General features: G+C 45.6%; 1 protein-coding gene across 3 annotated transcripts in view; it reads right to left on the minus strand.

Annotated features, from left to right (window-relative positions):
- Positions 1 to 2,473: 2,473 nt before the first annotated feature.
- The window catches only part of LOC119461857 (transmembrane protein 43), a 107,793-nt gene continuing 85,518 nt past the window's right edge, over positions 2,474 to 24,748 (minus strand). The window contains exons 10-12 of one of the 3 annotated variants that reach the window (XM_037723227.2): positions 16,934 to 17,035; positions 11,357 to 11,474; positions 2,474 to 5,445 (exon numbers count right to left, since the gene is read on the minus strand). In XM_037723227.2, coding sequence (XP_037579155.1) covers positions 5,258 to 5,445; positions 11,357 to 11,474; positions 16,934 to 17,035 — 408 coding nt within the window. In that variant the 3' untranslated portion in view covers positions 2,474 to 5,257. The other 2 variants (XM_037723228.2, XM_037723229.2) reach the window with 2 other exon arrangements.

Below are 24,748 nucleotides of genomic sequence, written 5' to 3' on the forward strand. Positions count from 1 at the left end.
AGTAGAAAAGTCGAAGAACAGCTGACCAAGTTCTGCAGCATAATGTGTACTTTATTGCAAATGGAATGCCAACAGTGACAAAGATTAAAGAAACAGCAATAAAAGAAAAACTATCCCCAGCCCAGTCCAACAATGTTTACATAGGAATGTACATAGATGAATGTAATGACCTTGTGTCGTGGCTGCCCTTTATATTTCGTAGGAGTTGCCTACAATGATGTACAGAAAACCATAAGGAACACCAACTTCAACAACACTTGTGCCTTTGGACAAACAATGGCACCTGCCAAAGTCGTGTAAGCTTGCATGGGTGTGCGAGACAGAATATGGTGTAAAAGCTTGTGAAATGATGCCCAGCATGCCACTGGCAACGTCAAGCTCCCATTGTGCACAAGGTAAGCAGCAATGGGTTTTCAAGCACACTGCACTATCAAAAGACAAGGGAGAAAACTCCCATTTGCAGAACACACCTTTTGTCGAAGGCAGTTTTCAGAAACAGGCAGCAAATTCCTTGTTGCTTCAAGTGCAATCAAGATTTACCTCCAACACTTGGTCGAGGTGGTTGTACTCCCCTGAGCGAAAATATACGACCCAGGGACTTCACAATAAAGCCGCTTTTATTTTCCACCTATGAATGCAACTTTGAATTGGAGCATGCATTGCAAGCTTACCAGTGCGCTCATCAATTTCGTTTTGCATAGGAACTATGGATAAATTGTTTTTTCAGTGAGGCTCTGGTTTATGCACTTTTGCTCACGGGTGTACATGCCGGGGGGGAGAGGCGAAAAGTGCGCAACAGACGAGAAGAGAGTGGTCGTTTCTGTTTCCTTGACCAGTCATTTTATATGCACAATTACAACACCCAAAAATTATGCAGGCACCACATCCTGTGGAAATCACTTTAGGCAGAGCTTCCTTTGGTGTTATTGGGAAACTCGTTCTTGTTCAGCAGCTCCATCAACAGCTGACTACCTCACAAGTTATCACAACTGGCCGCAAGTACTCGCAAACATTTGTGATAAAGTAGAACCCCGCTGTTACGTTCCCGGGTGCTGCGTTTTCCCGGCTGTTACGTCGTTTTCGACCGTTCCCGCATCATACGTTGCGAACTGCCACCCCGCGCCGGCCCGACCGGCCATTTTGACTTTTCATGTCGCCTGGCTTGGTTGCTTGAAGATGGCCCAAAGTGCCGGGGGCGACACGTATGACGTATTTTCGGTTTCCGCCAGCAAAAGTATGGCCCTTGAGATCCGTATTTGCCATCTAAAGATGGTGTCTATGACGCGTTGTGGCCCTAAAATTGGTTTTGGTTCATAGATGTTTTGTGTAAAGTCCAAGGGCGATGACGCCGCGCGCCGTATGTGCGAGTGAAAGCGTGCCAGGGGAGCCGATGACTGCGTCTCGCGCGCGAAAGAGCGCCTTCATCCGTTGCGCTCGAGGCACCGGCGAAGGAGTGAGTGCAGCGTTGTGCTCTGGCATCAACTGCGCGGTGGCGCGTGGTCTACGCAGTGTAGGTGCGTCGGTGGCTTGTAGCTTTGTGCGTGCTGTGTGTTCTCGGCGCTCAGTTTGCATTGAAGTGATAGACAACAGCACGAAGGTCACTTCGCTCGCTTATGCAGCGGCGCTTAAATTCCTCACGCCAGCGTTTGACAGCGCGTATCCGCGCTCATCGAGTGTGATGTGTTCATGTTTGCCTGTGGGCGCTGACACCATGCTTGTTAATATAGTTAATAAGCGAATGTTTACAAGTTTATACGAACGATAAAACTACTATTCTTAGGGTATGGACACGCTAGTGGCAAAAACTTGACGCGCGGCAACGTGTCATGCCGCGCGCGGCAAAAGCGGCAGGAATAGGAGGCTTTGCGGAGTGCCGCGCGAAATGGGTTCGAGACCCATTTCTGCGGCAAAAGCCGCGTGCCACGAGATGAAGAACCCATCAAGAGCGACGAGGGTGACGTCACGGAGCCATCACAACCGGACCGCCGCTGGTCCGCGCCGGGTTTTCAATCAACGATCGTCGTCTCTCGCATGAAACAACGAGCGCTCGCGGTGTTGCTCGCGCATTCGGAGAGCGCGGGCGATCTTTTCGCGCTGCCGCGCGGCGAGACGCGCTTGCCATGGTGGCCTCGCAACAAGGCGCTGACGCGCGGCAACTTGCCGCTCGTGGCATGACGCGCACGTTTTTTGCCGCTTTGTATAGCTGTCTACTAATTTGCTATCGCAATCGATACTTCGGCTGTCGGGCGAAACTACGACTTTTTTCACACGTAAGAATTAAAATAATATTGTGTGCAGTTCAACACTACTCCCATTTCTCAATTTTACCTGTTTCTCGGCACCTGCGTTTCCCGGCTCTTACGGGTTTTTTTTTTGTTTGTTTTTGTTTTTTACGGTTTCGTGAAAAACCTATCAGCGGGGTTCTACTATAACAGCTAGTGCTTAAGTTCTCTTAGTCAATTTCTACATGCACAACTTTTGACAAACTGAGACATTTTTAAAACTCGCAAGCGTTATAAGGATCTGCATGGAAGCTTGGTTGTCCACACAATGCACAAGTCGCTAAGGACCACTGCTGGTTGAGCTGATGTGGTGCCATTAATCCCAATAATGACGTTTTATTCCCAAGAAGATAGGTGGTTGAATGGTCTGTCGTTCATAGAAAACAACAGTCTGTCTTGCCACATAGAAATTAAAAAATGTCTGAGTGAGCATCCCATTGGGTTCTTTAATCAAAAAGCTTTTCGTGAAGCACTTGGTAGTGGTCCTCGTGGGAACTCTGCACATTTATTTACCGTTTTCCATGTGCACATAAAATGACCAGTAAGGCTTATTAAATCCCGCTGAAGCCAGCATTCTTGTCTGCTTCCTTACCCTAACAGTTGTGGCGAAACAGGTCAACAGTGATGCCAAAAGGCCTGTGGCAACAAAAGTCATCATGAATGTGCATTGCAGCTTGTCGTAGTGCTGCCCCTCCCAAAGGAAGTTGTACAACACTGCGCCATAACAAAGTGGAAAGAAATCATGTTAAATGCTACTTTGGCACTGAACTCGTGCTGACTACCATAACCCTGCTGCATGCCAAAAAGTAGGGGCCTTTTGCAATGGTACTGCAACTCATATTTTCTAAATTGTAAATAAAGAAAATGTTGGTCCCATCCTCAGCATCTCAGAGGACAGTGCTGACTAGACATAGCCTTAGACTTTGCTTGAAAGAAATGAAGATTTGCATTAAAATAATATGTATATATCAAACACTCAAAAGTGCATTGTACATCCTTGAGATAGCACACACAACGAATGATCATTCTTTAACAAAATCACTTACAGAAAAAAAAAATGTTATGCAAATGAGGATGTACAAAGCAATAAATGCAACATGCGCATTGAAAATTGCACCAGTGCATCTCGCGGGCCTCAGCTCCTCATTGGAGCCTGCAGAATGCTTAAACATGCTCAAGCAGTCACCAAGATGAAGGTTTTTTGCACATGAATGAATAGATGAAATATCGAAAGCCACGAGGATCAAAACCAGATCATCTGCGGGCCGCACTCAGTGCTGGGTCCAAAAAACATTCATGAGTCAACGAATTGTGTCACAAGCACTTATAATGTAGTTGACTCAGGGAGGACAACTGAACAAGAGAGCAAGCATTCCTCCAACATGGCCTGCAATTTCATATTTAGATTTTCTTGGCTTTGCTGCTAGGTGAGGAGAGGGCATTAGTGCCATTGTTTGCAACCATTGCACTCTGCATCAGTTGGCCAAGTAGCAACATTTGAGAACAAGTGCATTTTTTAACTTGATCGTATGTCAGAAACTTTGTCAGTATAGCAATGGCGGATGCGGAATGTGTACCAAATACAAATTCTGTTTCCTTTGGGTAAAACAGTCACAATGTCTTGAAACACAGGAGTGTGTTGAACTGGGCTGTTTGTTGCATGTTGAAGGGAATTGAATAATTTGCAAATGAGTATAATGTAGACGACAGACACAGCCCTTTCCAAGAAAAAACCACTTTCTGAGAAAGAGCTATGAGCTTAAAAATGAATTGACAAATTCTTTTCTTGTCCAGCGCAGTGACATGTTGCTTGACTATCAATCATAACATGGGTGCCCTTCAAAATGCAAAGCCATTTTCTATTTGCTCTCTCGCACCATGTGCACTTTTGGTTTGACATACTAAATAACATTTGAAAACCACACCTCGATGCTATTTAGCATGCATATGTGGCACTCTATTGAAAAGCCCCTCTACAATGCTGTAAAGCCTTGAGTGTACAATAAATAAATTCAACATCTCATGCTCAGAAGTGAAGTTTGTGGGTCGTTTTTAGAATTTTGTTCTTGATTTCTCCCTCAAAAAGTAGTACGCTTCAGCACAAGCCTTTCAATATTTTCGCAATGGCCAATAGAATTCAATAGAATCACAAGTCACCCTGGGAAAATACAGTTTCCCACGAAATGTTACAAACTGCCCACCAAACTGTTTCAGAATGGTTGCTACTGAACGATTCTGAATGGGTTCAATTGTTTTGCTCTGGTTCAGGTTCAACTCTAAAATGGCAACAGTTCAGGTTAAATGCTAAATGGTCAGTTCAGGTTAAGGTTGGCTTGGAAAAAAATGTTTACGCTGCGGTTCAGTTTCCAGTTGCAATTTAACACCCTGATTGTGCTGCTTGGTCTTCAGGTCATACCTATAATGCTGATTCTTCAGGAGGCATCGAGCTATAACTTGATGAAAGTTCCTGGACTGTTCTGATGAGTGGGAGAAGCAGTGGTGTATTGCATGCTAGAGAGAGGTGATTAAGTTCTGAAAAGTTCTTAAGAAATATAAAATGTTGAAAAGAAAAAGAAACTTTTTGCCCCCTCACATGTGCGGTCAACTTAAGGGTCTTTGTCGCTAAAGAATTGTAAACTGTTAGAATTTTCAGATATGTATAACGTGCTAAGAGCACCAGAGAGCATGAATTACACAATAGACAGATGCCCACAAGGCTGTCTCTTCTGTTCTTGTTCTCCGGAACTGTTTGCAAGTTACGACAAACCAACTAGCCCAAAAAAAGTATTTTCACAGATCCATACCTTCGAGCAAAATAGTTGCCAAAAGTTAACACAGTTATCACAGTTAACAAAAAATGATTCTGCTGAAATCTCATGTACAAGCAATGATGTTGTATCAAACTTGTAAAATGTAAGGACTAACTCTCACTGATAAAGACTTGATGTCTCCTAGCACAGTTCACTGCACAGCGACTAAGCTTCATGGTGCAGCCTGCGTGTAGTGACAAAGGGAATGATACAGGCAAGCAGTGCTGATACTGCATGCAACGGTCTTGCCAGCGCCCAGCCAAAGAGTACGACGATGAGCCAAGCATAGACGCTGAACTCCATTGGTGAGCTTTCGGCTGGAACCAGCAGTCGCAGCCAAGGTAGGGCATCAGCTGCAGTAAGGTCGCACAGTGACGCACCAGCTCAGAATTCCTGCCCGTGGCTTTCAGCTGTTGTTGAGAATGAGCAAAGCACTTGAATGACCAGTTTATAGATCACCCATCGTGGTGTACCTTGGGGTGGGACAATTAAACAAATGTACATGAGTATCACCTTCTAGCATTGAACTGGTGTGGTGCCTCTTTGTACATGATGATGCAGAAGCAAAGAGTTTGCTGCAAAACTGATGGGATTTAGAAGTTTGCCTTTCAAGTCACCGCAAACATGCAGTGTGTGGAAAAGGGCCACTGAGAAGCATTTTTGAGGTTGCAGCAATTTCTTTGGAAGCACATCACTGCAGTAAAAGAATATGTTGCATATGATCAATAAATGTGCAATTAATAATTGCACACTCAATCTTTACTGTATTAAATTAGTTTGTTTGTATGCTTAGTTGTATACAGTGGAATCTTGTTGATACAATCTTCACGGGAACCAGAAAATAAAATGTATCATCCAAAAATAATCATATATAAAAAATTGTATATAAGAAAAAAAAATGCATTTATTATCCAGAAAAACGTATTATGCAGAATCGTATAAACGAGATTCCACTGTAAAGTTGCGCTATCCTGTTTTATTCATGGTTGTACTCCCTTCGTAATACATTTCGGGCTTTTAGGGTACTTCAATAAATAAATTTCAAGCAGTAGGCAGTGCCACATGCTGTTCTTTGTCTTGAGTTTAGCACTGTTTGTTCCCGAGTGTGCATCAACTAGCTGCACCTACCCACGTTACAACTTTGCAAGGCATTTAATCTTTCATGCCATGGCCTTTAGTAGAGTGCACTGCAAAGCACCCTATACGGGAATTTCTAGTAAAAAAATCTGTAGCCCCTCCCCTGTGGAGGAAATGGGGGTTAGCGAAGCTTGTCGTGTGTTTCTTCGGTGTTCCTCAGTACAAATTGCACTGACGAGTACCACGTTGTGCTCGAGCCACAACCGGTCACATGCACTGCAGCTGGCTCCGAAGTTCCGGTTGAGAAACTCCCATTGAAACCTGGCCGTCGCAACAGGGAAGTTGGCGCTAGCGTTGCTGAGGCTTGCACTATCGCAGTCGGGTCTCTGGAGGGCAAGACGACGCTGACGTTCGACCTCAACATCGCGCTCCTGCAACTCAGGGTATGCGGCTCTTCGCTGACACTTCGCCACACTTCTAGTGTGAGGGCTTCGGAAGCCCTCACACTAGAATCGGCACGTTGACGACGAGCCTTTTCCCGAGCGCGTTCGCGGCGCCGTTGCTCAAACACAGCCTGCTCCTCGGCAAACGCACCACGCATGGCCTTCCCATGCGGACGCCGAAACTGATCTGAGGCGAGGGAAGCCCGGCGGAGTGCGCGCCAACCCCCTTTCCTTCCCTTTCCCTCTCCGCAACACACCAAACGACCCTGATTGGTCGCGCGCGTCACGCGATCCGGCACCGGCGCAGCTTTCGCCGCACTTGCTCTTTCTTTCTTTATTTATTTCCTTCCTTCCTTCTTTCTTGTCCCTGCCTCATACACACATATCCAATGAGGGTATGTGCCACACGTGAGTTTTTGGGTGACTACAATGCCACCAAAACCTCTGAGTCAATACAAGCTTCATTTGAATATATAGCATTGTAAGTTGGGCCTGCTGCCACTGTTCTCCGTTCTAATGGTAGTGTACGTGACAAAAAAAGCAATGCTACATCATAAGGTCAAAAAGAAAAACCAACCAGTTACAGGCAAGCAGTGTGATCACATTCTGTATACATCTATGTGCTGTCCACAGAAACTAATTAGCAGTTGGCAAACAAGGGAGCCTGGAGCCAATGTTACACCAGAGGCAGTAGTCTCTATCAGGAAGCAAGTCTGACATGTACAAAGAGGCACTTGACACACATAAGGGGCAACCAATTAAGCCACAATAACAATGTTGATTACTACTGTAGGTGAGTCCAGAACTGTAAGCCCATGCTTCAGCTAAATTTCAAAATGTAATAGGAGTGGGATAGGAGCACCACACATATTAACAGTGCGTTCCACGTGTGCTCTTACCACATAATGACACCAAAATGCCATTCTTAAACAAAAACTTGTTTGGCTCAATGAAACCTAACTAAAGATTCAATTATTTCAACTAAATTCAATTATTTACTTCCGATATCCGATTCCAGGCTCCCTGCACCATGTTTTGCACATTATGCATGCATATAGTACAAACACATTTCTTGAAGCACGTTGGTAGAAAGAACCCCTTCTGTTCCCATGCTTTCAAGGACATATCAACATAGCTGAATTGTGAGCAAGGTGCTGAGGACCTTTATGATAGCTTCAGCTTGGCTCGATTTCATTACACTGGGTTCCCCAGCCATCGCCGCCCGTAATGGAGGTGAACAAGCAGATGCCTACACAAAAAGTGCTTGGCTCTTCTTTTGAGCAAAGTCTTTCCTGCCTAGGGCGCACACACTAAAGACAACGCAGCTCACAAACCATTTCATTCTAGCACATTGCACAAATTGCATGCTCCAGTGCGTGTCCCTCAACACCCACATGGTTTCACTTCCTGACACAGAGCTGAGGCGTCAGTGATTGGGTGCACCATCTGGAGGCCAGGCCAAGTTTTGTACAATAAATCAGCATGCTACTTGATAGGAGTCATAGGACTAGTGCCATGACTTGTTTACTTTTGATTAATACACGCAAATGCACAAAATATGGTATTAAGTATGCTTTCTATGATAATTGAATGGGTTATCATTGCATTGAATAGTCCACAAAAATGTGAACGTATCTGCCAGTCATGTGCATGGTTCATAAAACACAGCAGTTCACACAAGTGCTTCTCTTCCACTTCTACATTGTACAAATGGTGTGACGTGTGCAATACAATCTACAACATGCACCGAAACTTGAATTTCACTTTAGTGTCTCTTTGAAGTGGGCAAAAACTGCTCCAGCCAAGTTTCGATCGGGCCTCCTTTTCAGGGGCGAGTCACTTAAGACCTTGAGCAGTTGTGATATAGTCGTGTCACGTAGGTCATGAGTGTAGCAGTCTTGTTATGTTTTCAGGTGTGTTTTCAATGTTCCATTATTCTAGGAATAGGGCTAGCTTTAGCGTCAATTACACGAGCACTGTCCAACCAGGTGTGCTGTCCAACCAGCCCTTGGAATGAGCAGAGTGCAAGGCAGTGCTGTACTCCATAACCAGCGCACACAACACAGTATTCACACTGTGTCACGGAGGCTGGTTTGTGGGGCCACATCTAGCGACTATTTGCAGTTCTCATGCCCTCTTCCACCCCATGTGTCTTTCTCCCCGATTATTCCAGCACCACCCTATGAAATTAAGGATATCCGCTATGTATACGAAGGCCTCTCCCTGCGATCTCCAATTACCCGTCTTGCGCTAGCTGATTCCAACCATGCGCCTGCAAATTTTCTAACTTCATCACCCCACCCAGTTTTCTGCTGTCCTCGACTGCACTTCCCTTCTCTTGGTATCCATTCTGTAACTCTAATGGTCCACCTGTTATCCATCCTACGCATTACATGGCCTGCCCAGCTCCATTTTTTCCTCTTAATGTCAACTAGGATATCGGCTATCCCCGTTTGCTCTCTGATCCACACTGCTCTCTTCCTGTCTCTTAACGTTAGGCCTAACATCTTTCGTTCCATTGCTCTTTGTGCAGTCCTTAACTTGTTCTCGAGCTTCTTTGTAAACCTCAAAGTTTCTGCCCCATATGTTAGCACTGGTAGAATGCGATGATTGTACACTTTTCTTTTCAACGACAGTGGTAAGCTCCCAGTCAGGATTTGGCAATGCCTGCCGTATGCACTCCAACCCAATTTTATTCTTCTGTAAATTCCTTTCTTGCGATCAGGGTCCCCTGTGAGTAATTGACTTAGATAAGCGTACTCCTTTACAGACTCTAGAGGCTGACTGGTGATCCTGAATTCTTGTTCCCTTGCCAGGCTACTGAACACTGTATTTGTCTTCTGCACATTAATCATAAACTCCACTCTTACACTTTCTTCGTTAAGGTCCTCAATCATTTGTTGTAATTCGGCCCCATTGTTGCTGAAACCAAAGGTTGCTGAGATATTTGCTGTTGATCCTCAGTCCTAAGCCTTCCCAGTCTAAGAACTTGAGTACTTCTTCTAAGCATGCAGTGGATAGCATTGGGGAGATTGTGTCTCCTTGCCTGACACCTTTCTTAATAGGTAACTTTCTACTTTTCTTGTGTAGAACCAAGGTAGCTGTGGAATCCTTGTAGATATTTGTCAAGATATTTACGTATGCCTCCTGTACTCCTTGATTATGCAATGCCTCTATGACTCCTGGTATCTCTACGGAACCAAGTGCTTTTTCATAATCTATGAAAGCCATATAGAGAGGTTGATTGTACTCCGCAGATTTCTCTATTACCTGATTGATGACATGGATATGATCCATCGTAGAATATCCCTTCCTGAAGCCAGCCTGTTCTCTTGGTTGGCTGAAGTCAAGTGTTGCCCTGATTCTATTCAAAATTATCTTGGTGAATATTATATACAATACTGAAAGCAAGCTAATGGGTCTATATTTCTTCAATTCTCTAACGTCTCCCTTCTTATGGATTAGTATAATGTTGGCGTTCTTCCAGCTCTCTGGTACACTTGAAGTTGTGAGGCATTGCGTATAAAGGGCCACAAGCTTTTCAAGCATGATATCTCCTCCATTTTTGATTAAATCAACTGTTATTCCATCTTTTCCAGCAGCTTTTCCCCGGGTCATATCTTGCAATGTAATTCAAAGTTTATCGCTAGTTATAGAAGGAGCCTCTGTATCCTGTTCATCACTTCTTCGAATGAAAGTAGCTTGGCTGCTCTGGGCACTGTACAGGTCAGTATAGAATTCTTCTGCTGCTTTTACTATGTCATCAAAATTGCTGATATTACCCTGCTTATCTTTCAGTGCGTACATCTTGCCTTGTCCTATGCCAAGTTTTCTTCTCACTGATTTCATGCTGCGTCCATATTTTACTACTTCCTCAATATTTTCCACTTTATAATTTCGAATATCCCTTACCTTCTTGTTGATCAGTTTTGACAGTTCAGCGAATTCTATCTGGTCTCTTGAGTTTGACACTTTCATGCTTTGTCGTTTCTTTATGAGGTCCTTTGTTACTTGAAAGAGCTTACCTACTGGTTGTCTTGGTGCCTTACCTCCCACTTCCATTGCTGCTTCTGAAATCAGCCTAGTTACGGTTTCATTCATTACCTCTGTGTTGTCTTCATCTTCCTGTTCTAAAGCTGCATATTTGTTTGCGAGCACCAGCCTGAATTAGTCCGCTTTCACCCTTACTGCGTCTAGGTTGGCCTATTTCCTCTTGACTAATTTCACTCTTTCTCTCTTCAAATTGAGAGAAATCCTAGACCTCACTAACCTATGGTCACTGCACTTTACCCTACCTAGTACTTCTACATGCTGCACTATGCTGGGATCGGCAGAGAGTATGAAATCTATTTCATTCGTTGTTTCTCCATTAGGACTTTTCCAGGCCCACTTCGTGTTGCTGCACTTCCTGAAGAAGTTATTCATTATTTGGAGCCTATTCTTTTCCGCGAATTCTACCAACATCTCTCCTCTTGTGTTCCTAGAATCAATGCCATAGTTGCCAATTGCTTGCTCACCAGCCTGCTTTTTGCCCACTTTTGCATTGAAGTCACCCATGACTATAGAAGAAGCCCATGATATTAGGGCTTCAGAGAAATATACATATAGTTAATTGATTCAGGTACCTGTGGTGTGTGTGCACCCATGACCTTTGAGACAAGGCTCGAACCTTGAGAAAGAGGCTGGATTGGCCATGAAGGAGTTTGTGCCCGCTTCGTGAAGACGCACGCAGCGCTGTGCTTACAGGGAACGTGGAGTACTGGTGAGAGCAGAGAGAATCCCATGAAGGAGACAAACCAGGCGATGCTGCGGAAGAGGAATGTGGACAGACCGTTGTCTGCATATGCCTGCTTGAACATCACCTGCAAAGAACGTGCGAGCCACTTGGCCATGCAGCTACTCAAACACAAGAAACAATTTATTCCCGTAACATGATGGTGATCTCCACATCCAGCACACTACAGCCTGTATGTGATGATGAGTGCAGATGAAAAATAAGTAAATAGCACCTGTCTCGTGTTAAACTTTCTGGCACCTGGAGTAAAATAAAAGAGCCGTCATAAATTTCTCTGAACAGCACACAATAAATGCAATACAACTAAGCAACTGCAGTGCAAAAATTGACAAAGGGCAATATGACAGGTGACAGACACAAGTGCTCTCTTTCAACTAAAAGTATAGCATGCCTCCTGAGACATGCTAGCGGACAGTGGGCGCAAGCGGCGGCCTGAGCGTAGCTCCAGGGGGGTAGACTCAGTGGGCAGAGGACAGAGGATCGAAGGAGCTACCTCCACCACTTAAGACGTCTCTGTTGGCACGACGTTTATTCGGCCCGAGTACTCGGGAGCGAACCAGCAAAGGCACACACCCAATGATGATGATCACACATAACTGAAGATGAGGATCGAGAAACGTAGAATGTTGATGATAATATACGGATGAAGAAGACGTGTGTAATAAGCGGCCACAGTATTTTCAGTTTCACAGACAAATCTACTGGGGGTGTGCAAATACCGAATAGTAGATTTCCAATCAAATCAAGAAAAAAAAAGCCAAATATCGAATCAGATATCAGAAAATGTTTAACAAAACTTACCTAATGCTTACAAATTTTGGGCAAGAAATTACGGTGCTGCACATGCTTGGGAGTCCCGTATCATTGCATAACGAGAATGCATGGCAAGCTATATCGGTGACAGAAATCAAGACATGGAGCACGGTCTGCTCTTATTAAAGGGAACACCAAATTGGTATGCCAGCGCTGATTACAGCTGGAAAACTTTTCTTATCAATAAATTTATGTCGACTCGAACCGAGTGCTTTTTTTGCCTTTAGTGACATTCTGTTGAACTGAATACCAATGAGACTCCCAGTTTACTAGTGGACCACTGTTTTGTGGCAATCCTTTATTTATTGCATAGAAAGTGTTCCTTACCAGTTTTTTTTTCTCCCAATGACAGAAGGGCTATCCCAACTTCACGGCAGGTGAGTTACTTTAATCCCAATATGCACGACAGATGAAACGACTGCACATCACGTGACTCGATCACCGCTCTGCGCATAGCCGGCACTGTTGGTAAAGATCAAGGGCCATCTGCTCTGTTTCATTGTCAGGTTTGGCGTGATTCGCCACCTGTCAAAGATAAAAAATCTGGAGGGTCACGCCAAGTTTGCACGATGACACGCAGACAGAGTGAGTGTGTTCCTGCACAGAAGAAAACGAGCCGTAGGGGCACCCCTTACTCTGCATCGAATCGTAGGTTCGGCTACAAAATGCAAGCCACGGGCTAAAATATCCCTGAATTTGATGCCACAAAACCCAGAACTTTCCAAGAAACGTGAGTTTGCACATCACCGTGCTGGGAAAATATTTCAACCACATTAGCCATGCGCAAGCGCCCCTTTGAGGAGCATTTCATGGAGCATATTGCGCAGATTTCGCAGGGGCATCTACGGCTAATTAATGACACTGTTCCCTTAATGCTACCCGGCACTCCAGCTAAAGAAAATACCCGTAATAAAGAATAAGCAAAACTTCGATAGGATGCCAGTCGCTAAAATAATCCTGAAGAGACAGTGAGCCCAATTTGCATACGCGCACTTCTATCTCAGCCGAAGAGAATTTAGCATCCCACATCAAGAAGACTACATTTCTACATGGCAGACAAATATCCTAACACACAGTGTGCAGACTGCAATGCACCACTTGACTTAGAACACATGCTCTGGTCGTGCAACCGAACCAATGAAAATTTAGCCAAGGATCGGGACAGGCTAAAGGCAGCGATTCGCAGCCCGGACCTGACCAAGCAACTATGAGCCGTCCAGCAAGCCCACGACGCAGCCAAAAGGCTCTGCCTGCCAGTCCCAACGTGGGAGCAGGCCACTTTGTGAGGCAACTCACAACTTGCAGGACCTAATAAATGTTTTCCTTTCTTCCTTCCAGCAAACAGGATAAGTGTATGAAAATGAGTGTTGAACAAGTCGAGGATGAGTACTTGTACACAAGTGGAGGAGTGGACCTGTTGAAAGACGGCCAACAAAATGGTTCCATATGAGAAGCTTGAAGACGTTTTGGCAAGTACGATGACGAATATCAACAGCTGCATAGCAGAATAAAATTCAGCTTCAAGTACAGCGGCCGCAGTTCACAAAAAGACTGCTGCGTGCACTGCAGCTGGCAGATTTTTCTTTCTTTTTCCAGCTCAAGCCTTCTGGATTGGTCGCTTGTGAGCAGCACAGACTTGAACTTACGAACAGCATCATCAAGCTAATCCACTGCTCGCCTGAACTTCCTTGTGATGAGCAAGAACTTGGCTCCTGAGCAAAACGCAAGCCACGGGCTAAAATATCCCTGAATTTGATGCTACAAGACCCAGAACTTTCCAAGAAACGTGAGTTTGCACATCACCGTGCTGGGAAAATATTTCAAACACCAGAAAAGAAAAACGCTACCGTACTTACCGGTGTATAAGACACATTTTTTTTCTTAATTTTTCGGCGGTGCGTCTTATAGAACGGTGCCGACTTATGCACGTTTTTTTTTTTTTTTTCGGAAAAACTGCCGTCAAAATCGGATCCGATGTTATGGCCACGTGAAGCTCACTGGTTGACTTAATTGCTACGGATTCTGTGCGCGCTATCGAGGTGGCAGGTACGTTGTTTGCGTGATCGAGTTCCCGAGCGCCGTGGACGGAGCAGCAACGCAACGACGGAGCAGGACGGAGCAGCAAAGCAAGCGGCGGCAGGCCGACCGCGAATTCGTCACATTTGCTGTCAAGATACGGCCACTGCGCAAACTATGCAGTTGCTACCAGAGCACAAGATGGCCCCTGCGCGCGATTCCGCTCACTGTCGGACGCTCTCACATACAGCATATGGTGCACGAGGACGATGTTAACGCCCTTGGACTTTATCCACGACGGCAGAAATGCACCAGGAGTGGAAACCCATACGCTTGCGCGTGACCCCCGTTCACGGAGTGAAATGTCACTGTAATTTGTTTTAATCGCTTACCGAATGAACAGGTGCGTCTTATACAAAGGTGCGACTTAAAGACCAGAAGATATAGTACATGTATTTGTGAGCGCTGCCGTGTTTCATTTGAGGCTATAGTTTGCTGTAAAAGCTTGGCGTTGCTGGTTTAGGCGTGCAACCCTAAGAATTACCCTATTACATTCACCTATACGTATACAACCATCAAGAGTCCACACTATTATTTTGCAAGCTACAAGCTGCTACTCTCATGATAAATCATACAGTTAATCATAGATCATCGAACAAGGTAAGAAATTGTTTTTAAAACAAGTTTATTTCTATGGACAGAAAAGGTTGCCAATTTATATTGCAAGCTTGTACAGCTCGACACAAATTACCATATAGTATCGCATTTATATAGTAGCATCCATATGGGCAAAGAAATAAAACAAGGGAGTTTAGTTGCGATTATCAAAATTTATTCGATTGAACTTTACATTTGTTCAGACCAAATCATTTTCATTACGCATTTTATAGTACTATAAGATTACTCCCTGTGCAAATTACATTAGCATACAGCTCCTACACACTGACTGATAAGACAAATTTCGACTCTAGCTCTCCCTATAGAAGAACTGATGAACGGCTATTTCATCCGTGCAGATATTGTGCTCTTCTTTGTAGACTCAATTTTAACGTGGTTACCAAAGAAAACAGCGTTAAGAGCTCTATATTTCTGCCTCTCAAACCAAGAAACAAACAGCTGACGGACAAGGCAAGTAAGTTACCTTCACAAGTGACAGAGCTCCGCTGCATTCAGAAATCTCTGTCTATGGTGTCACTGTGAAGATGGTTTCCAGTTTAAATACGGTGATAAATATGCCGCATTTCCACTGTAATATGGCTGCAGCAGCACACAAAGTGCATAGCTTGTGACATGGATGGATGGATGAGGCTGAAACCTTTAAATCGGGCGGTGGCACACGCCATGCCTATTAACATATTTTGTACATTGTGGAGGGGGCAGGCCTCTGACCGCAGCGCCATCACGAAGTGGAGAAGAACTAACTACGCCCGGCAGATGGCATGGACCCATCTAGCCAAGCGCACCACCATAACCGGATCATGACACTCATGCAGTGCAAATTCAAAGCTAGCCTTATAACAGAAACAAGTAACTAAAAGACATATAAAAGACAGACACAAGAAAGGAAGAAACAAAGACAAGCGCCTGTGTGTCTGTCTTTTATATCGCGCTGAGTTACTTGTTTCTGTTATGGAAAACCAACTAGCCCAACAATTAACTATTCTAGCCTTATGACAGGTTGCTTGAAGCTACAAAAAGTTGCAGTTTCGCACGAAAGGCAAAGCATCGATTGCAATGGCGTATAGACAGCTATATGAAGTAAGGATATTAATTTTATCGGCCATATAAACTCGTAAACATTCGATTATTAACTAAATTAAAAAGAACGGTGTCACGCGCCCACAAACATCTCGCTCGATGAGCGCAGACACCTTATTTCTTTAAATCTTTATTTAGCAATACTGCCGATCTCACAAGAGATCATAGTAGGGAGGGCATACATATAAATTCAAAAGAAGTACAATCAAATCATTTACAATGCAAAACGCTGAAATAATCAATACATGAAGATCAGTAGTAACAATGCAACAAGTAGCAATGCACGATGAGATTACGGCAATTACAATGGTAGGGTGTGCACTGATACAATCGGGTTATTGCTATCACAACGCAAGGAAGAGCGGCAGTGACCTTCGTGCTGCCTGTCGCTTCAACTCTCTCGGTGCAGCTAGACCCATCGCAGATATCGCTTTTAAGATAGAGCCCGCACGGCCGCTCGCAGCTGCGCTCGGCGATGCCATGCAGCCAATAGAACGAAATCAGATGCTCGTTTGCGCAGAATCGAGTACGAGGGGTTCCGTGGCAACATGTGGCACTGCCCGGGTCTCCACATTGCATATATAGAATATTAGAAAAATCGAATAGTAGATATTCGATTCGCGAATTGAATTATTAAAATGTTCAGCCATTCGATTCAGTGATATTCGAGTATTCACACACCCCTAAAATGTAGAGAAATTCATCAACACATAACTATCAATCGCGACACTGGGGAACAAAAGAACACTGATGGGAATTTGGCAGTTGTGTGTCCAAGAATTTCTGTCAATTTATCCACGAAACAGAAAAAAAAAAAATGAACACTCAACCCCGGTTGCTATCCGGGATGGTATGCTTTGGAAGGTGGTCATTTGTGGCACTATTGCATCCCAAAGTATGCTGATGAAAGCATGTAATGTGGCACATGCTTCAACTTACTTTGGCAGTCACGTCCCCAAACTCGAGCAACTCCACAGATACCCCAGCTGTTGACTTGAAGGGATGCAAGTGGTGGCCATCACACTCGGACACTATGGATACCTGTGTCATGGGGAATGTGGCACCCCTGTTAACCTATAACACAGCAGCATAACTTCCTTTGGCGGAAAGCTGGGCTAGTTGGATTTCTGATAACTGATGCATTTCCAGCGCTTTGGAAGAAACAGAAAAAATCATAGAGTAAAAAAGAACGGAACAGGGAGGACGCTGGTCTTCAACTGATTTTAATCCCAGAATCCACATGACACGCGGTAGCAGACAAAAGAACTATAGTTCTGCCCCATGCGTCAAACCACTCATCATAGATCTCTATCACAAAAGTTTAGATGCAGATAGTCGCACTCTTTCATTGTCAATTAGATAAAGGCAGCGATAATACATTTATCGGACTGTATTTTGATGTTGTAGGCTTCAAGAATCAATCTGCATTTTTTCGTCTTTGTACTTTCCCATAACACACATTCTGTGAAACAAGGGTGTGCCCTCGCATAGCTTACAGTGGTCTGCTAAGTGGGTGGCTCCCGCTAATGCCTGCATACGATATTCTCAGTCTGTCGTTTACGCAGCGCCCAGTCATGCCGACGTAGCATTTTCCACATGACAGGGGGATGCTACAAACAACCCCTATAGTAAAGGGGTGGCATGATTTTTTGAGCTGCCCTTTGCACTTCTTGTCATTCACGACCCGGCACATACGAGTTCCTCCGGCACTCATTTAGCGGCTGTCCTTTCGAGGAGGTGGGACAGGTCATGCAGATACAGCAACTACTGGCTGTTTACCTGTCCAAGCCCCGAGACCTTTTTCTTTTGATTTCCTGAACTTGATCTCTTTTACGAAGCTCTCTAGCACGGAGGCAATGATCTGCTTGGGAACGCCTTTGTACTTGCTCTTGCAAGCTCGTTGCCAGCCGGTGCTCGCACGACCAACTGAGAGAAGCTGCTATGCTACAGTTGACCACCTTGTGCCGAATTGTAATTTAAAATCCCCTTTTCTGAGTGAGGTTGTACATCCAGCGCACGTGTTCACCGAGAAAAAGATTAACTGCAGGCGATCGTCGACAGGTATCTCGTGTGTGAATTCGAGCGCTGGTGCACAGCGCTTGAACACCTCAAGAACCCTATTCAGAAGTGTCTGACCCTCATCAGGAGTACCCGACTTAAAGATAACAAGATAGTCAACGCATCTAAAAATTCTCACTACTCTGGATTTGTCAATCTGTGAATCTATACGCTTATTACATTCGGCTAAAAACAGGTCACATAAAAACGGTGCAACAGACGAACCAATACACACACAATTCTTTTTGATAACAATGGCATCATTAAAAGCGATAAAAGTCAAAGAAAGATAAAAGCTGGACATTTCAAGAAAATTGTCAATAGATCAAAGCGTGGAGTCAATAAAGGACATGGGGCCAGATTCTTCTATTAAACTTCTGACATCTGTGACAGGTTTTGGAATAGCATAAAACAAGTCACTTACATCGAATGAGGAGGCAGACTTTCATTTGCCACAAGAAAGTGAATAACAGCATTAGAGTTTTGCACCAGGAATGGGTCTTCTATATGCAACGCACGCAGCTGCTTCAAAAGAAACCTAGAAAAGGCCCCTTGCCAGGACTCAGTAACTATAGTCTGCAGTGGAACCTTGTGGATTTTGGATGAAAAGAAGACGCTCAATGTGTCTACCTTTGCACTGTTAAGTGTTTTACACAGTCAAGTTAGATTCATCTTAATATCTTATCCCATAGCTACAGCACATTTTCTTTTATCTTGGTGAATTAAGAAAATTCTTTCCAATTGATTCTGTGCCTTTTTTGTGTACATGCAAGAGAAAGGAATAGAGGACAAGACAGATAAGAACAAGTGAAAAATTCAAGAAGAGGACAGGAAAAGATTACTGCCGAAGGGCTGGGCCACTTCGGGGCTGCCGTCTAAGTAAAGCAGAGGCCAAAAAGGTCTGCCGAGAGGCTCCAAAAGTTGAAAACACTCGGTGTCGGCTCAAGGATCCCTCTTTCCTTGGACACAGCCGAGTCCCACGTGCTTGGGTCCGTGGTATCTCAACACACCAAGCACCTGTAGACGCTCCCGAGGGGTTTCATGCACTGCGTATCTTACTAGTAGCACAGTTTAGTGATAAAGGTTCTTGCATTAGGTCTCCACAATTAGGTATTGCACGGAGACATGCTGTTCATTGATGCTTCTCAATGCATGGTGGATGTCAGCTCTACTACTGGCTTCTAATGACATGAACAATACAAGATGATGCAAATAAAGGTTATCAATAAAGACTATTATTACTGAGTAGGATACAGTGAGGTGATGCACACTTGCCTGTACCACTAGAGAGTAACAAAGTTCTTCGTGCAGAAATTAATTTAGTGAACAGCTTGCACTCCACTTCATCACATGATTTATACCCCACTTGGACGGGCAAATGTATTGCCACTTTGAGCGAGTGCATTTCGCTGCAGCCAGTGTCACTTCGTGGCACACTGCTAGATAGTAAAGTGTAATTTGGAATTGATAGCAATGTGGATCAGTAAATAAGCTGGCACATTATATATTTGCTACTTTAAGCAATATTTGCAAAGTAACATTAACACGATCAATCATCACGAGCAAAGACAAAACGGTATTGCACCCAACCCCTGAGCTGCTGTTCAAAAGTGCCGATCAAGTGTCAGTGCCTGAATAACGAGACAGCTTTTGCAGGTGGTGGTTTCCATAAGTGCTTTTCAATTAACAAAAATTCAAAATTTGTGCTCACTCTGCATGGTGTATTTGCGAAGCACTGCTATCGAAGATACACACTTTGACAAAACTAAGTGAGTTCAACAAATGCATTCACCTGAGAGTGCATTCCATGCAGTGTCATGGAGTGTCACTAACATCTCCATCTGACAGCCTAGCTCAAAGTGACACTAAATTTGCCCGTATGACAGGGGTATTGTTTGTTGACTTCTTTTGCCTAACTGTAGTAATCTTTCTCATTCTAATAAAATTAATTCAGAAATAAATTATTCACAGCAACAAGCTTTGGCTACACCCACTTTGTTGCTGGCATCCCATATTACTTCTCTCATTTTTCTGCATGATGTCATCAGCTTTGCTTTGCGACCATCACTTTGTGTTTCAGCTCCTTGCCCGAGAGCAAACATTGATTGGTTCAAGCAGCAGCAGTATGTGAACCAGTAACAACTTGATGAGGGCTAGTTGGTTCATAGTTGAGCGAAGGTATGAAGTAACAGCGCGTAATGAACAAGGACGAGAAAGGAACGAAGACCACAGGACAAGCGCTGACTGCCAACTAAATGTTTATTACAAGAAAACCAGCCTTTTATACATACTCAATATACATGCGCACATCAAACACTCGCTAATCACAATGCCAATCTTTCTTTCAAGAAGTTTATTTCTTTCTCCGATAGTAGAAGAGAAGGCGAACTGACACAATTGTCACCTTGTCACAATTGACACAATGTGAACCAGTTCATTTTAATGAGATGCATCAGTGCACCAGCCGCCAGTGAAAGTGATGCAGAAAGGTTGTGGGAATCCTCGGGTCCCATAACCGCCGCACGGGAAGCGAACGTCGCGTCAAGCACATGCGTACCAGGGAGAGTTGGGAGAGGGGAAACTTTCCTTCCGCGGGCGGCGCGCGGGAATCGCAAGCGCTATCAGCGCCACCGGGTGGGTCACGTGAGATCCCGCTGATATCGCCCAGGTCTCTTTGGTCGCCAGCAAGCGGCAACGGCGGAAGTCTCCGCCGTCGCTCCCGTATTCCCGCACGTGGTTAGTCAACCGCGTTCTTGCCGCGGCAAACGCCGCGGCCCCCCCCGTATTCCCCCAGTTGGTAAGTCGGAAGCCCTTCTTTACCTAGAGTATTATTCTCTTCGAGGGAACCCTCAGCGATGTCAACTATATAGCTAGCTGGCCTGCTCGAAGTGTTAGTTGCAGTCGTAATAAATGCTTTCCGAGTGTACACGTGGTTGTCGTCTATTGTTTCCTCGAGCTTGTACCGGACCGCGGTTGATGCGCAGGCATGCGCCAACCGCGGGGCTCGGTGTGTCGAGGCAGAGGGCCGATGGCATCCCCACATATCCCGACAAGGTGTACATTCTATGACCTCCAAAATTTCACAAAACAAATTGTCAAGCTTCAGCAACTGAATGCAGTGGCACAATGGAACCCTGCAGTACTTCAGTGACGGCCCTACAGTCCTGAAACAAATGCTAACTCCCCAACGCTGGCTTCTTTTTTCCTTGTAAAATAATAATGTGCACAGAACAAATTGCAATAATGTCCTTTATGCTGCTCTAGCCTCCTATCATAATATCATAAGCTATACAACCTTTAATTCAATTAAATTTCCTTCGTATGAAAGGAAGGAGCATCCACTAAACGCTACTACACTTAAGACATGATGCCAACAAACCATTAACAGAAAATTATATACGTGCAACATAATGAAGTACAGGGTGTCCGAAAAATAACTGTGAAGTGAGAAAATAAACAAAAATATGATGAAAAGTGTGAATGACATCGTTGTTTCACGTGCGGATAGCGCAAGAGCTGTAGTTCATCTGCTAACGCTAGATGATGCTACCTGCATACTTACCGACGTCCAAGTTGTGTTAGGGAGCCAACGGCTCAACACACTGGGTGTCCAAGAGTGCAGTGGAAATGTCGGTCTTGAAATATGAAGTTTTACTTACGGCAGGGCATTACAGAAGATGCTGAAAATGTCCATCACCAGCTTGAAGACATGTGGTGGGCTTGGCAGCTGTGCCACATCACAGAGCAGTAACCCGCTTGTCTTTGCCATGCAGGTGTTCGCGCTTGCTATCTCGCAAGTGCTCTTGCCTACATTATCTTTGGCCATCGCGGAGACGACATTGATATGCCGGTTCCGAAGAAATGGAAATGGAATGGACACTTCCCACACAGCAATGACCTGCACCTTACCCGACCAGAGGGCGCTGACCTTGGAACAGTGGGCCATTGCAATTGGTCGCCGAAGGGAACGGACGTGCCGAGTGGAGCTCAGCGCAGCAGGAGCGGCATACCAAAGGGATAAGTTTAAATTTTTTTTTTCGCTCATTTGATTGATTTTCATGCTTTTTGGTTTCTTGATTTTTTTGGCTGGGTATTAGTGTTAGTGTTAGTAAATAACGAATGATTGTATTTTTTGGAAGTGGGTTGTGGCGCACGTCTTGCATGGTGTAAGCAGTGTAAGGCGGCAGTTTTTAACCCTGTTAGGTGTAGGGAAGCTAGCAGAGGTAGCCGGAGGATGAAGTGGGAGATTGCCGTAGAGCTTACTGTGGGGCTTTGTTTAGGTGTTTTGGCAGGCTTTCTTGTTAAGTGGAGCGGAAGGCTAGGAAAGTCATGGGTGATGGCGAGCTCGTGCAGTGCGAGCAGTGCAAACGTTGGTGTTATTTGGACAAGACGAACTTCACAAGTTTAGCCGACGCTGAGAAGGCTAGCTTCGCGTGCAGGCTGTGTGAAGGATTCAAGGGGGCTGTCTGGCGGATGGAAGGGGAATGAGCAGCTAGTGTTGAGGAGCTCAAAGAAAAGCTGAAGGTGGAGCGAGAGGGGAGGATTGAGCTCGAAACTTGGATCGGCGAGTTGCTTTGACAGGGAGGGGGCCAAGGCCAACCTGGTAGAGAGAATAGCTGGCGAGCTTCAAGAAGAACGGGAAAAGCGGGTCGAGCTGGAAGAGCGGGTGGAGGCGCTAATGGCACAGGTGGCACGTAATCCCGGGTCGGAGCAGCGTCAGGCGGACGGTGGGGACAGCGCGGAGTCTCAGGCAGAGGCATGCTATAAGAGCAAAGGGACAGGCAGGAAGGGACGCCTAGGGGCCGTAGTAAAGCAGGTGGAAACACAGGGGCTCCACAATGCTAGAGCGATGTAGTGCGGCAGGCCTCGGGTGAGGCGGGACAAGCGGCAGGGAGCCCGCCGCCGCGTGAGAGTGGCCTACGGCGGGTGGAGGGCCAGCAAGCGCGAACTGGAGGACAGCAATCGCAGGCTGAAGGCGAACGCGTAGAGCGAAGGGTCCTGGTGGTGGGGGACTCCAACGTATCGAGGGTTGAGGAGAAGGCCTGCCTTCACTTTACAAAAGTGAAGGCAGGCAGGCGGGTGAGGGTGGAGGCCCAGTCAGGAAAAGTGCATCTTTGACTCAATGGCAAAAGCTCAGAAGGTGCATGGGACAACATGGAGCACGAAAACCTGGTCGTTATCCATGCTGGTCTCAACGATGTGCTGAAGGGAAGGAGCCAGAACCTAAAGAGACAGTTAGAGGTTGGGTGGAGTAAACTCAGAGAGGCCTCTGCAAAGGTGCATGTGACCATATTGCTGCGAAAAAAATGTATATTTACAAATATTTACAAAATAGGCGAGTAGCACAGGCATAGCAGCAACCAGCCAAGATGGCGAGGAGCAACCTCTACCTCCTCTTCTTCGGTGCCGGCCTAATGCTGACCTCTGCTTCGGTGCCGGTCTTCTTCTGTCTCACGTCATTACCCCCCGGGCGAAAACACGCGCACCATCCGGGCAGGTCAGAGTGCAGCGTCAGCGGGCGGGTGATACGGCTTCAGCCGAGCAACATGAACTACGTCAGTCTTGACCGGCGCAGGAGATAACATTGGCTGTGCTGGTGCAATCTCATACGCCACGTTGGTAACTTGGCGCAGAACGTGATAAGGACCATGGTAGCGTGGTAAAAGCTTCGCGGAGAGACCAACGTTGAGTTGGCAACCAGAGGAGCACTAAGGATCCAGGAGCGTAGTATACATCCTTGTGACGGCAATCGTAACGGTTCTTCTGTGACAGCTACGACATCTGAAGGCGGTCGCGCGCGATATGACGCGCAGCGTGCGCCCTTTCGATGGCATCTTGTGCGTACTCCGATGGTTGTCGTGGAGCGGCTGGTAGTAAAGTATCCATAGGTAGTGTCGGTTCCCAGCCAAAAAGAAGATAAAACGGTGAACAACCTGCCGTATCGTGGCTTGACGAATTATAGGCAAATGTGACAAAGGGTAATGTAGCATCCCAGTCGCGGTGGTCGGCGGAAATGTACATGGACAGCATGTCGGTTATGGTGTGATTCAGACGTTCGGTGAGGCCGTTTGTCTGAGGGTGATAGGCGGTGGTGACTGTGTTTCGTGGAACATCAGCGTAGAAGGTCATCGATGACACGGGACAAGAAGTAAGAACCGCGATCGGTGAGCTGTTGACGAGGCGCTCCGTGATGCAGAATAACATCGTGAAGGAGGAAGTCGGCAATATCGGTAGCACAGCTGGTTGGAAGTGCGCGCGTAATAGCGTAACGCGTGGCATAGTCTGTCGCGACAGCGACCAATTTGTTCCCTGATGCTGATGTAGGGAAAGGTCTGAACAAATCGAGGCCGACGCGGAAGAACGGCTCTACTGGGACATCGATAGGCTGAAGAAGGCCGGCGGGAAGCGTCGGCGGTCTCTTGCGTCGCTGGCAAAGTTCGCAGCGGCCAACATACTTCTGTACGGAGCGATAAAGCCCAGGCCAAAAGAAACAACACCGAACGCGATCATAAGTGCACGTTACACCAAGACGACCTGCTGTAGGTTCGTCGTGAAGCTGCTGGAGGACAGTAGTACGCATGTGGGACGGCACCACAAGCAAGTGTTCAGGGCCTTCGGAGTATACACTGTGGCGGTATAAAGTTCCATTATGTAAGGTAAACATCCGGAGTGACTCGTTGGGGGCCCGGAACTGAG

The sequence above is a fragment of the Dermacentor silvarum genome, chromosome 8 (assembly GCF_013339745.2).
Source record: "Dermacentor silvarum isolate Dsil-2018 chromosome 8, BIME_Dsil_1.4, whole genome shotgun sequence".
NCBI classification, from domain to species: Eukaryota; Metazoa; Arthropoda; class Arachnida; order Ixodida; family Ixodidae; genus Dermacentor; species Dermacentor silvarum.